At 39.6% G+C, this 21,864-nt stretch overlaps 1 protein-coding gene and 1 pseudogene across 3 annotated transcripts in view; one reads left to right on the top strand and one right to left on the bottom strand.

Annotated features, from left to right (window-relative positions):
- The window catches only part of PDE8B (phosphodiesterase 8B), a 205,302-nt gene that overhangs the window by 104,210 nt on the left and 79,228 nt on the right, over nt 1–21,864 (bottom strand). The window contains exon 2 of one of the 3 annotated variants that reach the window (XM_033110238.1): nt 3,570–3,629. The exons of 1 other annotated variant lie outside the window; for it this stretch is intronic. In XM_033110238.1, the coding sequence (XP_032966129.1) occupies nt 3,570–3,629 (60 nt within the window). The remainder of the gene's footprint in view (nt 1–3,569; nt 3,630–21,864) is intronic. One more of the 3 variants, XM_033110239.1, reaches the window with a different exon arrangement.
- LOC117025067 (COP9 signalosome complex subunit 4-like) overlaps nt 21,760–21,864 on the top strand; it is a 39,240-nt pseudogene continuing 39,135 nt past the window's right edge.

Genomic DNA, 21,864 nt, shown 5'->3' with positions numbered 1-21,864 from the left:
TGTATCGACTGTTTTGTTTCTTTTTAAGGTTTTATTGGGGAAGGGGAACAGTGTGTACTTCCAGGACTTTTTTCCAAGTCAAGTTGTTGTCCTTTCAGTCTTAGTTGTGGAGGGCGCAACTCAGCTCCAGGTCCAGTTGCCGTTGCTAGTTGCAGGGGGTGCAGCCCACCATCCCTTGTGGGAGTTGAACTGGCAACCTTGTGGTTGAGAGCCCACGCTTCAACCAACTGAGCCATCTGGGAGCTCAGTGGCAGCTCAGCTCAAGGTGCTGTGTTCAATCTTAGTTGCAGGGTGTGGAGCCCACAATCCCTTGTGGGACTCGAGGAGTTGAACTGGCAACCTTGTGATTGAGAGCCCACTGGCCCATGTGGGAATCGAACCGGCAGTCTTCGGAGTTAGGAGCATAGAGCTCCAACCGCCTGAGCCACCAGGCCGGCCCAAGAAATAACCTTCTTAACGTGAAAGTAGGTAAAGATTCTTAGAACACAGAAAGCAATGACCGTAAAAGAAGTGATAAATTAGACAACCTCAAAATTAAAAATTTTGTTCAAAATCCAGAGGTATGAAGATGAATAGAAGAGGCAAAAATTGAGATAAATTACTCTCAAAATCTGACAAAGAACTTGTAATAAGAATATTTAAAGAACTCCTATAACTCAATAACTTTTAAAAATTAAACCCAGGCAGAAGACTTAACCAAACATTCACAAAGGAAGATAAACGAATGGCCAGTAGGTAAAAAAACAAACAAAAGTGTTCAACATTATTAGTCATGGAGAAATGCAAATTTAAATAACCATAAGATAGTACTACTCACCCACTAGAGTAACGAAAATTAAAAGACTAAACATCAAATATTACCAAGGATTTGGAGTAAACAGAACTCGCACATTGCTTCCAGGAGTGTAAAATGGTACAACCACTTTGAGAAAAGATCTAGAAGCATATTGCCTTATAAAATTAAACACACCATTATTTTAGAAGTTGTAGCAAGACAATTAGGCAACTAAAATAAGATAAAAGAAAGGAAGAAGTTTTGACATGATCTTGTATATTGAAAATCCTAAGGAATCTATAAAAAACTGTAAAAGCTAGTAAGGTTGAAGAATATAAGATCAATATACAAAAATAAATTGTATTTCTATACATTAGCAATAAACAACCTAAAAATAAAATTAAGGAAACAATTCCAATTGCCATAGCATCAAAAAGATTGACATTTTAGGAATAAATTTAACAAAATATGAAAGACATACACTGAGAACAACAAAACATTGCTGAAAGAAGTTAAAGAAAATGTAAATAAATGGAAAGACACGTTATGTTTATGGATTGGAAGACAAAATTGTTAACATAGTAATAATCCAAAAATTGATGTACAGATTTATTGTGATCACTATCAAAATCCCAGCTGCTCCCCCCGCCACAAATTAACAAGCTGGTCCTAAAATTCATGTGAAGAATGAATTTTCTTCACATTCATTGAAGCAAGGGAGAAAGAGAGGCAAAATAATCTTGAAAAATAAGAAGTTGGGGGACTCATACTTCAAAGCTGTAGTAATCAAGACAGCGTGGTACTGACATACTCGTATGGCAGACATATCCGTGGAACAGAATTTACAATCCAAAAATAAACCCTCACAATTAAGGCCAGTTGAATTTTGACAAACGTGCCAATACAGTTCAACAGGAAAAGAATATTTTTTTAACAAAAGCTGCTGGGACAACCAGATATCCACATGCAAAAGAATGAAACCGTACCTCACACCATATACAAAAACTAACTCAAAATGGATCAGAGAGCTAACCCACAAAACTCTTAGAAGAAAACAGAGGAGTAAATCTTTGACCTTAAATTAGACAATAGATTCTTAGATATGACACCAAATGATGTTAAATAAAGAAAAATTCCAGAATGATGTCTATAGCCTGTTACCTTTCAACTAAAGCTTAAAATATTCAAAACAAAAATATTACGAATGGATGCATACATGTGTAGAATATACATATGTAGAATATACAAATATCATAATCAGTCTCCAAATAGTGATTTAGGGAGTAAAGGAAAGAGGGCCAAGGGATAAATAAAGGCTTAAACAGTATCTGTACTCTTTTGTTTCTGAAAAGAAAAACTCAGACAAATAGGATATAATGTTAATATTTGACAAAAGTGGGTATGGGTATACACATGCACCTTTATGAATATTTGAAATACTTTGCAATTTGACAAATTACATTTTTAAAAGAATAAGTCATCCTTATCAAAAGCATTCATTGCCAATAAGCACAAGGCAAAAAATGAAAGTAAATTAAACCAACTGATCTAAAACTGCATTAATCTCAAGAAACATTCTGGAAACTGTTTTGGGAATATTGTTATTAGATCCGTGGTCATTGCCTTTATTCAAAATGGACTACAAAGTACGTGCGCCCAGAATGATTACTGGAATTTTCCATTTGTTTGTATTCTATACAGACAGTTGTGGCTTATGTTTATTTTAGTAATTTTCTCTCTCTGCCCCTAAATTTGTTTTCATCAAATTTTCCCAAGCTTAAAACTCTTCCTTTTGTTTTTTTCCTTCCCCTAGATTTGCATTTCCTTTTCTAAGCAATGATAAAACATTATTTTATTTTCCATTTGCTCATAAATCAAACAGTACTCTTCTTTAGGTGTTTTTTTTTCTTCTTCTTTTTCATCTATCTATGTACTGGTTGGTTTGCTTACATCTTTTCTGCATCCTCACTCATCCCAAGTGTCAGGCAAGCTTCCTAAGGAGGCCTCCTGGGATGATGTATATGCAGAGGGGGATTTAACACTTATTTAAAAGGGTACAAACCCTTTCACACATGTTTTTCCAAAGGGGCCACAGGGAGCTGGAGGGGCTGGAGGGAAGACACACTGTTTCCTCAGTGTTGCAGAGCCCAGAAGGCTGCGTGGCTCAAGTCACACAGGACAAGAAAGGGGAGCCTTTTGTCATTTTCTCTTCCCAGCCAAGAACAACAGTTACCATTTCCTGAGCACTTTTCACTGCCGGGCAGTCTGCTAGGCACTCCGTGCTATTTCATTTCACTCACAATTCCCTATGGGAGGGGCATTATCATCTCCACTTTACAGATGGGACCCTGGGTGGGGCAATGAAGCAATGCATGCTAGGGCACACAACTGGTTAAAGGCACAGCCAGGATTCACACAGGGCTGTGGCTCCAAAGCCCTGCCCTCTACCACACACGCTCCTTCCCCTTCCGGCTGCAGCAGGATGTGGAACAGACTAGACTTTTGGTGGAAGAGTTGTCCTCCCTCATAGATCCCCATGCACTCTACCTATAAGGTTTATACTCCAGATGGGGCAATATTTAAGTCTTCTGGAAAGCAATTTGATTCCTCAAGTATGACGTTAGTAAAAGCAAGCATTTACACACACACACACGTATGTATACACTATTACGTGCAGGCGTGTACGTAGGGGCAAGGATGGCTGACTGCTGTAGTAACAGAGGGGCCCCTAAGACAGAGCTCACGTGACCATGTGCTCTGGAAATGAGGCCCCTACTGAGCAATGGAGGCATACCTGAATAGGATCTTGCGTCAGTCTCATGGGCCCAATGCGTACCTCCGCGGAAGAAACCTGCTAAACAAAGGACAGCACATGAGATGTGTCACGTCTGAAACGAGAATTGTCAACATTCCTCCTTGCACAGGATATTGCATATGCCACTTTGCAGACGCTACATAAAAGGATCCAATTGATTGACCTGGAGACAGTTTACAAAGCACCACGTACAGTACAATCCTGGTTTTGTAAAAGAAGACATACATTTATATGCACTGAAAATGTCTGGGAGGCTATCTCCTCAAATGCTAAGAGATGGGATTTCAGGTTATTTTTACTTTAAGTGCATGGACTTTTTCACAGTAAGCGTGTACTGTTTTATGGGAGAAAACAACTCCATTCAATAATGGCATACTGAGCACCTACTATGTGCTGGGCACCATACTGGGCTGTTATTCTGGAATTTCCAAAGAGTAAAAATTTCTCTCAAATGTGGAAGCCAAAGCATTTCTATGGTTTAAGAGCTGTAAATAGCTTACTCTCACCCATGCTTATCATGAATAAATTATTCATTTCAGTTGTACCTCTTCAAATAAACACATCATGACCACAAGAGGCTAAATTGTGCCCCACAACTCCAGGAATGAGCTTAGGTGTTCACTGGCCAACACCATCTAACTGCCTTTGGCTGTAATAACCAAGCCAACCAATGTGTGCATTTTTAATTACTTTATTTGGATTTCTAAAAATGACTTTTCTCTAGACAATTGGATTGAAGGTCTTGGCCTCTCCTCCATGGATCCAATTTTCTTTTTCTCGCAGAGGCTGCAGGCATTTGACCACTACCTGGAAGCTTATCCTGCATTCAAAACACTATGTTGACCCCTGTCAGTCAGATGGGGCACCTTCAGCAAACATCGGGATTCACAGGACCAGAGACACCACAGTGACCCAAGCTGCCAGAGGAGGCTTTATTTAAACAACAAACAGGAAAAGCAGTGTTTTCTTTCTACTTTTGAAAGCTAAAAATTACCTTTCTCCTTTCTTCACTGGGAGTCACCATGTTTGACTCCCAGTGGTGTGAATCTTCTCCAAAACATCGTAAGTTGCTGACACTCTTTTTCTCTGTAAGGTTGATCCCCCACCCCCACCCCCATCTCCCCCTCCCCCCAAACCACACTCAAGCATCATCTGTGAAGAAATAACACTGGGGGCTTTGGCCTCTCACCAAACCAGGCAGCAGAAAACATGGAGAGCCCTCTGATGACACCCATCCGAGGCGCCTCGGCCTCTGTGATTGGTTCTCGGGAGGGCAAGCCTTCACTCTCCTGCTCTGCTTGGCAAGGCAGCCTCTCAACAGTGGGTCCTTCGAGCAGGCCTGGCACAACTTAAACCAACTCGGGGCCTCGAGTCCCTAAGCCCGTGGACCAGCAACAAGTTCCTTTAGTGTTCCACTGCTGTCTTCAGGTAAAAGTGACACACTCAAATTGAGTGTGTACCTCTCATGCTTGTTTTCTTAAGCAATGTCCTGCAAGATCTTTGTGCCGATACCAGCACCCAACGAAATACAGCCCCAAGACTAATTACACTGGGGGAGGACCGTCCCCAGCCTCCTGCGTCACTGGGCTCTCGCCCTCCACCGAGCTCCACCCTAAAAGCAGTTTTTATTGTCTGAAACAGATACTCTCCATCAAACGCAGTGCAACTGCTAGAATTTTGCTAAAACTTAAAGATTAAGAAGTGAAAGCAATTAGGTACAGTAAGGTAGATTTGATTGATAATCTGGGATATCTTTTCACTCTCCCTCTGATCTTTCTTGGATTTACTGCATCTACCACACACAGAAGCCTCCCCTCCAACAAGGCCACATGTTAATGGTTTATCCAGGAAAACGGGCTCCCAAAGGGGTTGTCCAGGAGCAGAAAATAAACAAATGAAATAAGAAATCAATAAAAGATTAAAAAGAATAAAATAAAAAAAGACTCTCTTTGGAAGGCTGGGACTGGGGGAAGGACCCCTGCTAGAGGGCACAGAGTCCAAAAAACAATCATAATTCACTCCTAACTGATACATTCTTGTAGACTTTGGAAGAAGCCAGTATGTGCACAAAGTAGTTACACAGGCCATTTCCAACTCTGCCAGGAGGACACGTGATGACTGTGTGAGCACTTCCTAAGTTCCCCTCTGTCCTGAGCATTGTCACTTTCACACGAGGGACCTCAATGGGAGACAGGCAATGGACGCTGAGTTACAACATGGAGTTTGAAAAGCAACACTCAGTCTAGAAGATATTCTTTTCCTGCCAAAAAACAAGAAAGAGACTATAACTTTCTCCCACAGCCACAAGAGTTCACTGCCTGCATCCAGCATTTTAACCACTGCTTGACTGAGCTCAGCAGGAAGATACCACATGAGGCAGAGCTCAAGAGAGGAACCCCGAGGCTGGCTGACCTGTCCAAGACCCCTGCCTCTCCCATCTCTCCCCAACTCCTCCCTGCCCCAGTTCCAACCTCCACTGCCAGCATGGGGCCTTCGTTTCCCAGCTCCTGCAGTCCTGACCCACACTTTGCTTCTTGTCTCTTCGCTTGCCTTTTCCTTCTTAGTCTGTGCTCCCGGTCATCTGACCTTGGCTTCTGTGTCCAAGAGAGGACAACAGAACCCCAGAGCCTCCCCTCACTGGCTCTGAGGGCTGGCACGAGGCAGTGACCAGCAGAGGAAAATCTGCAGCAGGTATAGTCACAGATAGCAGTTGGCAGAGTTCTGTTTCTGACACAGGCGTCTTACTGCCTGCATTTCACCAATTTGTAAGAGCAATTATGAACAGAAACAGGAGACCATTTACTGATGTCTGTGTAGCCAAGTCAAGATCCTTTATTTCAGAGAGTGAACTTTGAGCAACCGCAGATGCACAGATCCTCAATTAGTATATTAGCTGTGATTCCAGGAAGTGACCAATTTTGCCAAGGACACAGAAGTAAGAAAGGGGTGGGTCATAGGTAATACAACTCCAGGTCCCGAGAGGAGAGGAGGGTGAGACGACAGTGTGAAGAGAGACCACTCTGACCACATGGCTTCACCAGCAGCCTTATGAGGAAAGACTGCGGACTGACTGCAGTTTCAACTGTCCAACACTTATAACGTGTCAAATATTTGTGTGTCCCTGGTAACATGTGCACGTGCTTATATACACGTAGCAGGGTCACCGATTCACATTCAGATGAACTGGCTCTTTGGGGTGGGGGTGGGGAAAGAGTCCTGCTTTGTAGCCTTTGCTGATTCTATGATGTCAGTTCTTTCACCTTAGCTGATCTCAAGCTGGCAACACAGAATATACCTTTTCAATTGGGAATATACCTTTTCATTTAGAGAGGGTCTATGAGTAAATAAATAGAATTGAATTAAGTTGCCTAAGATCACACAGATTTTAATAACAGAGTCAGGACTGAGACTTCGTTTTTCCCCAACTCCCAGGGCACTGCTCTTTCATTATGCTCCAAAATGTAGAGAATTCTTACTATACGACCCCCCCCCCCTTTCTGTTATGGGTTTCTGGATTCCATTCTGATTTGGCAAAACAGGTGATCCAATCCCTGGCAGTCCTGCCCATGTCCTGGTAGTCAGTCTGTCCTGCTGCTCACAGGGCTGCCAGCAGAACCAGGAAGGAAAAGGGAGGGTGTGCACGTGTGTGCCTGGAGAAGGGAGGGCTTCCATAATTTCCACCTTCCAACAAGCTCAGAGTCTAAATCTTCCCCACTTCACTGACTTGTCCTTTGCGATCCCTTCCTCCCCATCATCTGCAGAAGTTAATGTCTATGCACAGGCACACACACACACAGCTCACGGAAAACCTAACTTCATAAGAGGGGAACTCCAGGGTAAAGATCATTTTTAACTTACAAAAGGGACCAGCTGTGGGCTCAGGAATAGGCCTTTTTAAATGCCCTGAATCAACTCTGCCTGCTGCCCTGCTGGCTCTAATTTTAAAATAATATTTCTCTCAAGGTATCCCCTGTCCACCCTCCATTCCCAGGCCAAATGTCTTTCTTTATTCCTCTGAGCTCTGGGTAAGCAAAGGTGGTATTTGACTTTTGCCTTTGTAATGGGCCCATGCCTGCCTTCCAGCTTCCTGTTAGGGGCGCCTCAGCACTGACCATGAGGCTGGACGTCACTGGTTCATCCTGGTCTCCACTTCCCAGGCCCATTGCCTTCAGCGCATCCAGAATGCTTCCTCTGTCTCTTCTCAGCCACGGGGATGAACCAGTGACGTCCGATGGGCCTGGTTCATCATAACCGATGGTTAGCTCTGCTCTCTCCCCATCCTCAAGCCCTCACCTTGCTTTGATTCCAGCCACTCTCCAGCACCTCCTGGCAACTCTGCTGCCTGAGCCCTTTCAGTGCCCAACAGGTGATCCTGAACCTCCCCTCACCTACCTGCTTCCAACTCTCTAATCCAGAAGTTCTCATATTAAAATTACTTAGAGAACTCTGAAATGTATCAATGCCTGCACCCAATCTGAAACCAAGAAAATCAGAATATCTAAGGATGGAGCCCAGGCATTAGCAGTTTTTAAATCTCCTCTGGAGCATCCAGGGTTGAGAATCACTAGTCTATTCTTCTGAGCAGACATGTCTGTTAACATCACACTCTATTACATATTAATTTATTCAATAAATATCAACGGAGCAACTAACCTAGTGGAAGGCATCAAAACCCACCCAGACTCAGCCATGGGTTTTGAACCCAGACACCCATGGGTTTGTTTTTTTTTTTTTCCATATATCCCCTCCAAAAACATAAGATTATAACTTAGGCGAGAGAAAGATACAGTCCTTCACATTTGATGAATTATTCCCCCAAAACAATATCCCTAAATTAGAATAAAAATAAATAAAAGATTTTCTTTATTATTATTTTTTTGTTATACACATACACACATATATACAAGATGTGATCACAAAATACGGTGCATGTTTAAATAAAAAAAATTTATTACAGTAAAAGACACATTGTCATTAATCCCCCTCACTTCTAACACACTTATCCCATCGTCTTGCCACTTTCTCAAGCAGTTCTGGAAGTCCTGTTTCATGCGTGTCTTTAGTTGCGCTGTTGTGACTACCTCGATGTCCTGAATCGATTCAAAATGTTTACCTTTCATGGTCATTTTGACTTTGGAGAAGAGTCAAAAGAAATTGCACGGGGCCAGATTCGATGAATAAGGTGGATGAGACACATTGTAATGTTTTTATTTAACAGAAATTGCATACCAGAAGCAATGTGTGATATGAAGAATCACAAAATATGGTGAATGCTGCTGCTGAGTGCTGGTATACGGCAATTTCTGTCAAATGAAAACATTACGGTGTGCCCTCATCCACCTTATTCACTGGATCTGGTACCGTGTGACTTCTGGCTCTTCCCCAAAGTCAAAATGATTCAGGACATCGAGGCAGCCAGAACAGTGCAACTAAAGACACTCATGAAAAAGGACCTCCAGAACTGCTTCAGAAAGTGGCAAGAATGATGGGATAAATGTGTTCAAAGAGAGGGGAAGTATCTTGAGGGGGATTAATGGCAATGTGTCTTTTACTGTAATTTTTTTTTTATTTAAACATTCACCGTACTGTTTGATCACACCTTGCACACGAGCATATATGATTGCTCATAGTCATGAGCTACTCACAGTGGGTCACACACCTACCAACTTTGTGTTTCATGCTCTGCTACTTAAAATATTACATTAATTTGGCAGCATGATGCTGTACCACATAAATATAAACATACAAATATCTACTCATCAAAATACACAACCATAAAAAACCAATTTGACTTTAAAGTTTAAAATTTCTATTCACCAAAAACTAAAGCAAAAGCATAAAAACACTCTTAAAAAAAGAGAAGATAGGTGACAGCTCAAGAAATGATATTTAAAATATGGGAAACCAACAAGTATTCGTAACCAGAACATATAAGAAAACTTTTAAAAATATCAATAAAAAGACAACCAAAAATAAAGTTGGGCAAAAGATTTGAAAAATTCACAGAAGAGGTAACACAAGTATGAAGGAATGCTCAATCTTCAGTAATTAGGAAAATAAAAATTTTAAGTTACAATGAGACACTGTGTCACGCCCAGTGCAATAAACAGAATGGTAGAATTAAGAAGTCAAACACTAGCCAGCCCGGGCAAGAATGAGTTCCCACAGGAACTCATACATTGCTGGTGGGTGTGTAAATGGGTTCAGCCACTTTGAAAAACATTTTGGGGATTCCCAGTAATGATGAAGAAGTACATATGCTACAATCCACCTCTTATGTGAGTGTTTCTCTAGGGTAAATAAGGAGGCATTTATAAGAATATCTGGAGGAGATGTATAACCAAAATTTGGAAACAGCCTAATTCACAAGCCATTCACATCCATCACCAAAATAACCAATATATTGAGGAATAGTCATCCACGTATTTCAAACAATACTGAATATAGTTTAGGAATATATTGTAATACATGGCTATGAATTCCCAATTGAAGCAAGAGGTCCTGCTAGTGGACAGGGGGATGTATTGAGGGAAGGACATACCAGAGGCTTCAACTACTGACGATCTATTTTTTTAAAGCAGTGAGTAGTGAGTACATAGGCGTTCACTGAATTATACTTTCTAGCTTGTTGTATATCTTAATTAATGCAAAATGAACTTTAAACGTATTTCATTGTATTGCAAAAGTCTATTTTCTATTTTGGGGTTAACATTAATTGAGCAGTAGCCACTCTATAAATATTCTATGTAAGCTATTTTTCCTAGTAAAGTCTTTATTTGGTAAAATAAGGTGCTGTATTTAAAATCCCACAGAACACACATAGAGTTTCCCCGAAACTTGGTAAACTGACATCCTAGAAAACTGGGCTGGGACTCGGGAGACTCTGCTCAAGAAAAGTAACTGTTCTGCACCTCAATAAGTACGTGGGGGATCCAATTGATGGATCCCCCACGTACATCATCTCATGCAATGGTCGTCGCAATCCCACTTCTTTACAAAGAAGTTAAAGCTCCAGAGAGGTTAAGTAACTGATCCGAGAGGCTGGAGTTCAGATTTAAGCCCAGACTCAGCTTACTTGGAAGGCCATTCTCTTATTTATATAGTCACTAATATCTCGACTGGTTCCAGAAAGGTCTTCAGATGATATACAAACAGACTTTAAGTAAACATTTTATAAATAACTTGTAAGTAAGAAGTGAAAGCTCTAGCTCAGAAATAATGAGCATAGGAAAGATGAAGCAAGTGAGAAGATCAGTGTGTATGTTTGTCACAGCCAGTTCAGCCTGCTGCCAGTGAAAGGTGGGAGAACCCACCCATGCACTAGACTAGACGGCGATGGGCCTTCCGGCACTGTGTTTTACAATGCCCCGCCCCCATGCCCTCTCCTCCATTCCCCAGTCACTGTCGGTGACAAAGGTGTTCTTTCTTAAGGAATACTGCTACAACATTCCGTGAGCCTTACAGGGCAAGGGGCAGAGAGGATGATACACTATTTAAACAATATAGTCATTTTATCTACAGACACAAGAAAAGAACTCACCCTGATATTGATTATGGGTTAAAATGGAAAGAAAAAAAAATGGTCTAGAATACAATCCATGAAAGGGCAAGTGCCTGAAGGTGGTTACCATAACGAAGCCTCCGAGAGAATTTGCTTTAGAGGGGAAAAAACCCCTAACTGCATCTCATTATGATTATGTCAAAAGGCTTCACATCACAGATGCAGTGCAGGATCAAGGCATGAGACTTTCATAAACGTAACAATTCAGCCAGTGTCACTGGGCCCAGTGTGTGTAAACATAACACCATTCCCAGATTCCCAAGGTCAAACCCGGACTCTGACTTAACAGAGGAATTTAAAGGCAACCGCAGAACGTGACATCCTTCAACTAGCTTCCTTCCTTTTATTAGGAGTATTACTGATAATAGATATTTCTGGATGACTTCAAATATTTAAAATTACAGTGTATAATAGAGGACAAGCAAAGAGCAGTTGATTTCTGATTATTCAGGAGGCAATTATCCAGATGGTGGAAAAACCCAAGCATTCCTGATGCTCTCCCATCCTGCTACATGCTGCTCCTTAACATGAAATGAAGATGGGAGAAAGTGGGGAGGGATGATATTGAAGTCAAGTCAATTCTGCTGCACGGCCAGCAGTTCTGGTAAATAGATTTGTTGGGCAAGGAGACAGAAACCATCTGCTAAAAAGTGAGTTTGAGATTTCCTGTGGATTTCAATTATCCATGCTGCCTCTGCCCTCAATTTTATCATTGATAAGTTAGAGTTGCCTGAGAGAACCAATAGCTAACTGTCTTCTCTGCTTGGCTCCAGGAAAATCTCATACTAGGTCTCCGGTGACCCTAAAGCAACTCTGGCTTTTTGGCCACATCTAGTACTGCACCAAAACTTCAATCACACTCCCTTTCCTGACGCCGGTGAGCCACACATGTGCAGGGGAAGTGTAACCGACAGTCCCCGAGTCGTGGACATTAGGGGTAATGAGTCAGCTTTGAGAACTGATTCCCATTTAAAAACTAACCCATTTCAACAAATCCATTTAAAAGTAACTTGTGAGAAGGAATCTGCACATGCAAATGCCCACCTTTTCGAAAAGAATTTTACTTACTGGGCAAATACAATGATTTCCAAACAGTATTTGTCAAAAGCACAGTTCACATCGTAAAGATGTTAAACCTAAGTGAAGCACTGTACAACAAAACCCTCAGCATTTATAGACGCTCAGCATACATGACAGCCGCCTGAGACCAGCAGGGCTTACGCTGGGAAGGCATCCCCACGGCCCTGAGACCCTCCTGTTTACCTAGCAAAGGCCCCACTGTGCCTTGGCCCTCTGGCTTCACCATGGCTTACCTCAAAATCCAATGTGACAACATTACCACCTAATTTCTTCTTTTTAAAAAATATTATTTGTTACAATTTATGGAAGAGAATAGGGAAGAATCATGAGGGTGGAAGCAGCCTCTTTACAGGCATGTCACTGGGCTGAGGAAGGGCTCCCATGGCAGCACCCTCCTTTCTCCCAGAAACCCAGACAATTACAAAGGGGTGCAGAATAAATGTGTCCACTGCTGGAGAAAAAAAAAAAAAATAGAAAACTCCCAAGCACGGCAAAAGATTAAGTGCCAAACGTCCATTTTCTCTTCAACCAAAGTACATTTCTTTAAAAGGGGGTTCAAACTCACAACTCTCTGAGATCCACTTACATCTGCCTGGAGCAGATGTAATCATCACTGGAGCTCAGTGATGAAGGAGGAGTGATAATGAGCCAGTGAAGACAATGGAAGGGGCATTTTATGCCTACGTATGAAATACCATGAGGACTGGCAAAAAACAGAGTTCCTGGGGACAACCACAAGCAAGGTGGGTCTGTGGATGGGGATGATGAGGCTCAAAAGGGAGGAGGGAGCCAGGTCACAGGTCATGGTCTTGCCCTGGTGAGAATCTTGGGCTTGATTTGGATTTTGGAATCTTGGGCTTCCTCCCCTCCATTCTCACTGCTTGTCAAAAGAAGAAACATATAACCACATTTTTGCTCATAACATCTTGATACCATGTTCGAATGAACACAACACCATGGAAAGTAGAGTGGAGAAATGGAAAGAAATAAACCTTTGTAACACCACCAAACTGCCAGATTAAGTCTTGGCCAAAGCATTTTCTACCTCTGGACTTTTCAGTTATGTGAGCCACCAAATTGCCTTTTACTGCATAAGTAATAAAATCGCAAGGCTGAATAAGCTTTTCTGTGCTCAAAACAGACAGAATCCCAATGGAAACAAATGACTTCCTCTTATTAATATTAGAAAGAGATCTGACAATATATATCCTTTGGATGGAGAATAGGCCACATAAGTTACATACGTAATGGTGTGTAGCTTCCCAAAGGGAGGGATATGAAATAATCACAACCCAAACAACTAGACTCAAGACCAACAACACCTGAGCAGAGGAGATATGGCATTCCAACTGAGGGATAATAGAGCTACTTTTCACAGCTGTCTTTGGGCCAAGAACACTTATGAAATTCCAGGAAAGCCAGAGGTCTGAACAGAAGCTAATGCAACCCAAGATCTCACATACCAACAATCAGTCTTTAAGCCAAAGCTTTTCCAGTTATTTAGGCTGTCAGAAGATTTCTCAGACAGGTTCAAGGGAAACTCATTCCCTGATTTCTGCCAAATTCAAACAATTTGTCTCAGCGTTTTATATCTGAAGGTCAGTTTGGCTGGATATAGAATAATTGGCTCATTTTTTCTTTTCTAGATTATCTTCAACATGTTTCTTTATAGTCTCCTGACTATAGCATTGCTATCAAGATTTGACACCAATATGATTTTACTTCCTTTGAATATAACTTTGTCTTTTTGCCTGGATGCCCCAAAATATATTTCGTTTTCTTTAAGGGCAATTATGTTACTAGAATATGTATTGCTGTTGTCCATTCTGAATCAATTTTCCCAGTACATAATATACCCTTTCTGTTCGTGGGTTCCAGTCTTCTTCTAGGAAGGTTTTCTTCGGTCTATTTTTAAATATATGTTCTATTCCACTCAGTTCGTTTCCAGAGAAAAATATACATACATATGGATCTCCTTTGCCTATCTTTCATAACTGTCGCTTTCTCTAAATCTTTCCCTTTTCACTTGTATTTTCTTCTTTTTTTCCAACTTTTATTTCCCTTGAAGTGCTTTCTGCAGTGTTTATACATTGTTATATTTCTTCCAGTTTGACCTTCATTTCTTAGGTTTTTTTTTTGCTTTTATTTCTACTTCTTTTCTGAGTTATCAACTCTTTTTCATATACTTCTGTTGTCTAAGCATTTAATCTGTTTTTCTAAATTCAGATTCATTCTGTTCTTTCATAGCTTTTAATCATTTTCTTACTTTCTTTTAGTTTATTTTGAAATATTAGGTGGCAGTTTCTTCTGTTTTGCGGGCATGTTTTTCCCATGTGCCCCCATTGTCTGCCAGTTGGAGCTTGCCCTCCATTTTTGGTTGTTGTTCTCAAATCACCTCACCAAGCCCTCCACTCCTCATAGGACTGCCCCCCTTGGGACAGGTGCTTAGGGCCAATGTCTGGGCTCCCCAACCCTCGGACCACCAAAAGCCTTTCTGTCTTCTAACTACTTCTTAATGCAGAGCTCCTTGTTATTGTTAGTGGTTTGGCCCCAACGGCTCATGCTTTGGAGTTCACAGACCTACTCTGATACTTAGTTTTGTAAAAAATGCTGCTTGTGAGGTGTCAGTTTTGCCAACATTATTGCTCTATTTTTCTGATTATGTTTTAGGGGATGAAAAATGATGTCATAAAAGCAGGATCCATTAAAAAAATTTTAAGTTGAACTTTATCAAAACTAACAACTCCTGCTTTTAAAAGAGACTGTGAAAAGAATGAAAAGACAAGCAACAGATAAGGAGACAAATATTTTCAAATACATATCTGATAAAGGACTTGTATCTAAAATATACAAACATCCTAAAACTCAACAATAAGAAAAAAAAACAACCCAATTGAAAAACTGGGCAAAAATCTGGACAGAAACCTCACCAAGAAGATATACAGATGGCAACAGCACATGCAAAGATGCTCAGCATCATTTGTCAGTAGGGAATTACAAATTAAAACAATGGGATACCACTGTACACTTATTAGAATGGCTAAAATCTGAAAAACTGACAATGCCAATTGCTGACAAGGATGCAGAGCAATGCTTATTCAAAAGAGCAGAAACAAAAGCACTTAAGAATAAATTCTTTCACTCAAACATTTCTTTAACACATACTTACTGAGCACCTAAGGTATTCCGCTCACCAGGGAAACAATTGTTCACTGCTATGGAAGCTAATAAACGGATTGGTTTGGATTTGAACTCAGACTATCTGACTTCAGAAGCTGTGCTTTCACATATGATGTTACACACCAGACTACCTGTGTCATCAGGCAGTCTGGCGTGCGATATCAAGAAGATTGAAATAAATGAAATCATATGCTGCCTTCCTGGATGGGATGTCAGTATTAAAAAATGGTGTCTCCCCTTAATTAGTCAATATATTAATTACTATAAATATCCTGGCACAACTTTTTAAACTTGTAAAATGATTCTCAAATTCATGTAGAATAACTGCCAGCAACTAGCTAACAAAATTATGAAGGAAGAGTTAAGAGTGTTTTGTTCTGCCAGATGTAACAATTGACTTCAAAGATACACCTACCAAAACAGTGTGGTTCTAGCAGACACATCAAGGAAAGACAACAGGAAGCTTAGGAACACACACATGCCATATATATATATATATATATATATATATACACACACACACACACACACATATATACATATACATATACACACACATATATATATTTACATATTTATATATGTGTGTATATGTATATGTATTTATATATTTACAATTGAATATTATAAATATATAATATATATGTATACACACACGAGATATGTGTGTGTGTATGTGTGTGTATTTTTTTCAAGTCCCTAGGTTTTCTATTACCTTTCATTGATTTCTCTGCTAGAACCATGCTATCTTAGAAGTATGACTTCCACAAACAGGAAAAGTGTCATTTTATATCAGTGGGGAAGAAGTAAATAATTCAGTAATTTCAATAACGATAATTGGTTAACATGTAGAGAAAAATTAAGTTAACTCTATGTATCATAACATATATCCAAATTACTTTCAGATTAAATTTTTAAGTGGAAAAAACCCTTGAGAATATTGAAAAAAATATAGGTGAATACTTATATCATTCAAAGGCCTAGAATACCTTACTAAGAATAACATCAAAGACATAAACACTGAAGGAAATGAGTGTTAGATTTTTATTAATAAAAATAAAATATAAAAAAGCAAATAATAAAACTGTGAAAATATTTGTAATGAATGATAGAAAAGAAGTTGGCATCTTATCAGAGTTTTTAAAAACTCTAATAAGACAATTATAAAAAAGATAAGCATCTCAGTTAAACATGGGACAGTAAAAGACAGGCAATTCATGAAACAAACACACAAATAGGCTGTAAAAATTATGCTTAGCTTCTCTGGCAATCCAAAAATGCAAATCCAAGCTAGAATCCACTTCGCTCATCAAATTCCAAAGATTTGACAATGATAACCCCAGTGCTGTTTGAGGTCTGGGGAAATCAGTATTTTCCTTGCTGGAGGAAGAGGAAAATTGTCCCAGTGACACTGGATCCCTTAACACACATCAAATGCCTTCCTGGGGCTTGGTAACTTAAGTGGTTAAGATCTTAAAATGTGTTTGAGACTCTTTCAATGGCTGTCCCCCATCCTCTGTTTATATATCTACCATGACATTTATCATGTAATAATTTTGTCACCATAACCACAAACTGTCAGGGGCAGGAGGACCCTAGGAGACAGATGCCAACTGCATCCAACCATGGTCAGAGAACCAGTAGGTGATCAGTTGTGACAGTATGTACCCCAGCACCCAGTGCCCAAATCCACCTGCTACAACCAAGACTCACAGATATTTGGTGAGTGGGTGTTTAACTTAATACATCATTTAAAAAGCTGAAAAAGCCTTGGTAAACGGAAGATTACTCTGTTCCTTGGCACGAAATGCAAGCTGCTAGAGAACTAAAGCTGCCAATGTTGCTATTCAGTAAAAGGTTTTTAATATAACACCAACTCTGGCATTTCTTTCCCTGTGTGTAACTAAGGGCTAATAATACGTGCCCCTTGGAGAGGGCAGATGTCAGTTCTGTATTAGTGCTTGGCATCACAGGCAGTTGATAAATGATAGATATTATTAGAATGACCTCTCATTCATTCTTTTGGAAAATCCTTATTGAGTCCCACAATGAGCCAGAAACTAAATAGGTGCCTTATATTTGTAATCTAACTTAATAAACTGGAGCATGACAGCATAAGCTCTTTCTTTAGCTTGAATCAAAACGTAGCCTCAAAACATTTGACTTGCTTATGTGAAAATACAAGTGTTAACTTCTGGATTAGCTAACTTTACCCTTTCTCTCTCCCCCCAATATCACACAAAATCAAGAACTGCTTTATGTTGTCACTTGTATTATTACAAAATACTCTTCCAGACATTGAACTCATAGTGAAGGATGGTTTCCAAGAATTTGGGAATTGGGAGGCTCCCAGGGGGTCATTTTCTTTAAGTCTTTCATTTTACAGATTGCCAAATAAGGCCTAAGAGGGTATGTGGTGTTGCTAAAGGTCATACACAAGTGTGATGTCACACGGGATAAAATCAAGGTCTCCAAGCTGCCAGGCCAGTGATACTTCCACCCTGCCTCACTGTTTCTTTCTGGTAACCACGAAAATGCTTTCCCGTTAAAACCAGAAGCATAGAATACCCCATTTTCAGGCCTTGCAAAGAGAAGATGTTGGAATAGATTTACTTGTGATCCGCTTTATTCCCAATCCCTAACTCATGATTCTGCTATAATTCAATGTAAGGACCTATAAATACATACCATGTGCTTGAGAGAATGGCAGATAAACCACAAAAGTTAAAAGCCTTTACTAGCAATTCTAGAGGAGATTATTGATTATTTTTAAATGGAAAGGCTATGAGTTTAAAAACTTCCTCAAATGTCTCATTTTATTATTTCCCTTTACATCTTATTTTCCAAAGCCTTTTTTAGAAATCTGACATAATATACACAGACGTAAAAGAAGACAGACTAATTAAGCAGTCTCTGAAGCCACTCCACTAAAACTTAGATCTTTCAATGTGGACTTACCTAATAGCCAAAGAAAAACTTAAGTGGCAATGTAAAAATCCAGAGCAGCAAAGGGAAAGGATGAAGGAGGGAAGGGAAAAGTGGGTAGGAGGTGACGTTCCTATATGATTAGGTAATCAAGAACAATTTCCTATAAGCTAGAAGGATACTCTTGAACTACTGAGATGTCTTACTAAAGCTGAGATGTAGGTCTGGGTCCTTGAGTAATAATAGAAAAGTAATAGGGGCCAGCAAGGTGTAACAGGGGGAAAATGACTGAGGACCAAAGGCTTATGTTCTGTCCCAACTCATCCATTATCTAGTTGTGCGATCATGGCCAGATCACACCATCACTCTGGGTATCAGTGGAGCAAAATCAGAGTTACATTCAGTGCTTCTCCAACTCATCCATAGACGTACCCTAAAAAAACAAAGAATAACGAGGGTTGGGGATTGCAGCCTGCTTGAAGCCCCAGATTTCTCTGGTCTAAAAGTGTCTCCTATTTAAAAATATTTCATGGAGATTCTACTTCCAGGTTGTTTATGATTCTGACCAGTTTATTGATCCTTTCTGAACCTCAATTTTCCTGGAACAACTCTCTGACAAGAATAACTACAAGTTTGGACAGAATATGTTTTTATAGGCCTCTATTTGAAAGTATTAGCGAGATCACTACATAGTGAGACTTTGTCAGACCAAGATCTGTGGGAGAAAGGAAGGTAAGAAGCAAGAATGTGGCTTTTGGTGTCCATATCCCCTCAAGGCTATTGACAATTCTGAAAACAGAATCTGACAAGCTGAGAAGAGCTTTCGTGCATCTCTCAGAAACGGAAGGACAAAACTGGAGTTCAGGGCCTATCAGGGAGAAAGGACCTCAATAAATACCTTAGGTTTTCAGTTGGGACCCCAATGGGGTAGGATTGACCTGGAAATAGACCAACCTTTACATGGGAGATGAAACCCGTCTTTGAATCATGTCAATCGCTGATTGAATTGTTATCACCTGTCCTTTGCCCAGCTGCCAATAGAAGCAAAAGTAGATTTGATCTAAAGAAATATGCCATCATCTAGAATCTCAAGTTATCTCTAAATTTCCTGAAATATACTGCCCAATACACAATAAAAAAATAACTAGGTAATAATGAAAATAAAGATTGACCAAAAAGCAAAAAGGGAAAATAATTAAATAGACACACATGAGATCCAGATAGTGGAGTTATCATACACAGTGTTTAAAATAACCATGGTCAACATGTTCAAAGAATTAAAAGACAAGATACAAAATTTTGGCAAAAAGCTAGAAAGTATGAAAACGAATCAAGGGAAAATTTTAGTACAGGCATCCTCTGTTGTCATTTCAACAATCTTCACAGAATCTTCACCAGAAGCAGACACAGAGACATGAAGTGAGCAAATGCTGTTGGAAAAATGGTGCCGACAGACTTGCTCTATGCAGGGTTACCACAAACCTTCATTTTTTTTTTTAATGCAATATCTGTGGAGCATAATAAAGTGAAGTACAATAAACGAGATATGCCTGTACAGAAAAATACAATTAAAAACAGTCACTAAATGGATGAGTTTATAAGGATATGAAGCATGGTGAAGAGAGAATTGGGGCCCTGGAATATATGTCAGAAGAAAAGATCCAGACTAAAGTGGGAGATGGAAGGATGGAAAACACAAGGAGTGTAAGAGACATCTGGAACACAGATAAAATGTGTCATGTATATGTAATATCAGTCGTAGCAGGATAAGAGAGAGAATAGGGCAGAAACAAAATTTAAAGAGACAATGACTGAGAAGTTTTCAATAGTGAAGAAAGAAATCAAGCCACAAATTCAAGAAGTACTATAAATCTAAGAAGAAAAAAATACAAAGAAAACACCTACTCGTATCATAGAAGAATAGCTGAAAGCAAATACAAAGTGAAAAATGTTTAAAAATAGCCAAGGAAAAAGACACATCACTTTAAAGGAGTAGTAATAACAAGATTGACATTTAACTTCTCAACAGAAATAATGGATGCGATACACAGTGAAATGATACCTTCAAAATGCTGAAATCAGTTATATGCCAACCTAGAACTCTATAACTAGTAAACATATATTTTAAAAATAAAAATAAAACAAAACTTTTCAGAGAGAGAGAGAGAGAGAGAGAGAGAGAGAGAGAGAGAGAGAGAGAGAGAGATTGAGAGAGAGAATTTGTCACCAGTAGACTGGCACTAAAAAAAAGACTAAAGGGAGATTATTTACTCAGAAGGCAAATGATATCAGATAGAAGCTCACAGATGGGCAAATAATGCATATCACTGGAAAAGGTAAATGTATGAGTAAATCTAAATGAATATTCAGTGTAGAAAACATTAGTGATGTCTTCTTGACTTTTTTTAAAAAATAGAGAATTAAAATACACAACCATAAGAGTACAAAATTAATAGGGAAATAACTAAAATTTAAGTATTCTAAGGTCCTTCTAATATCTGGGAGAGGAGTAGAGGTATTAACATTAGACTAATTACAATAATTTGGTAATTTCTATTAATTACAAAAAGAATAGTAAACAAAGTTTATAGCTAACCTGCTACTAGAATGGGGAGATGGGAAAAGTATTTAAACTAGTAGAACCAAGAGAGGAAAAATACACAACATAGGACAGGTGGGGAAAAGAGAAGCAAACTGTAAGATAACAGCATTAAATGTAAGTACCGTATGAATGTATTTAATATAAATGAATTAGGTTCCTCTTCCAGTAAGAAAGAGTAAACTCCTAAACCACCAACTCTCTCACTGACAACAATGACAAACTCTAGACAAAAAATGACAACCTGAATTTCTGGAGAGTAAATAAAAGCAGGCAGATTTTGGAGGGAAATAGAAAGTTAGAGGAGGAGTCCGCACCTATGGGATTTCCCAATTTTTCAGCTCTGCCTTGAAGACAGGCCACAGTCACAGCATAGCATGGGAGGATCAAACTCTGATAGACAGCTCACCATCAATCTTACCTAAGGAGCCAGAAGATGGAGGCTGGGGCAATCAGGGTTGTTAGACAGTGAAGGGAGAACTCCAGCAAAGAGGGAACCAGAGAGGGGGAAATCTAAACTTTGCCCAAATCTCTGCCTAAACCTTGAACCACACAGGCACAGGGCAGACTCCAAGCTGCCCAGCTAAAGACAAAAAGCTTACCTGAAATTTGAGCTACCATCCACCTCCGCTAACATAGAATTTACAGTTTGAGTCTAATCAAGTTAACTGCCTCCTAAAACAAAGAAACAAACAAAAAATCAACACTCCTCAGAAGACTATAACAGAATCCAGAGTTTCCTCAACATATCATTCACAATGTCCATGATACACTCCCAAATCATTTCACATAAGAAAAATAATGGCAACCCTGAGATGACCGAGATGTTGGAATTATCAGACGACAATGTTGAAGCTGCTATTATAATTATGCTCAATGAGGTAAGGAAAAATTATGCTCGTAGCAAATGAAAAGAGAAGAAATCTCAA

The sequence above is a fragment of the Rhinolophus ferrumequinum genome, chromosome 7 (assembly GCF_004115265.2).
Source record: "Rhinolophus ferrumequinum isolate MPI-CBG mRhiFer1 chromosome 7, mRhiFer1_v1.p, whole genome shotgun sequence".
Lineage (NCBI taxonomy): Eukaryota > Metazoa > Chordata > Mammalia > Chiroptera > Rhinolophidae > Rhinolophus > Rhinolophus ferrumequinum.
This window is presented reverse-complemented; position numbering and strand designations above follow the sequence as displayed.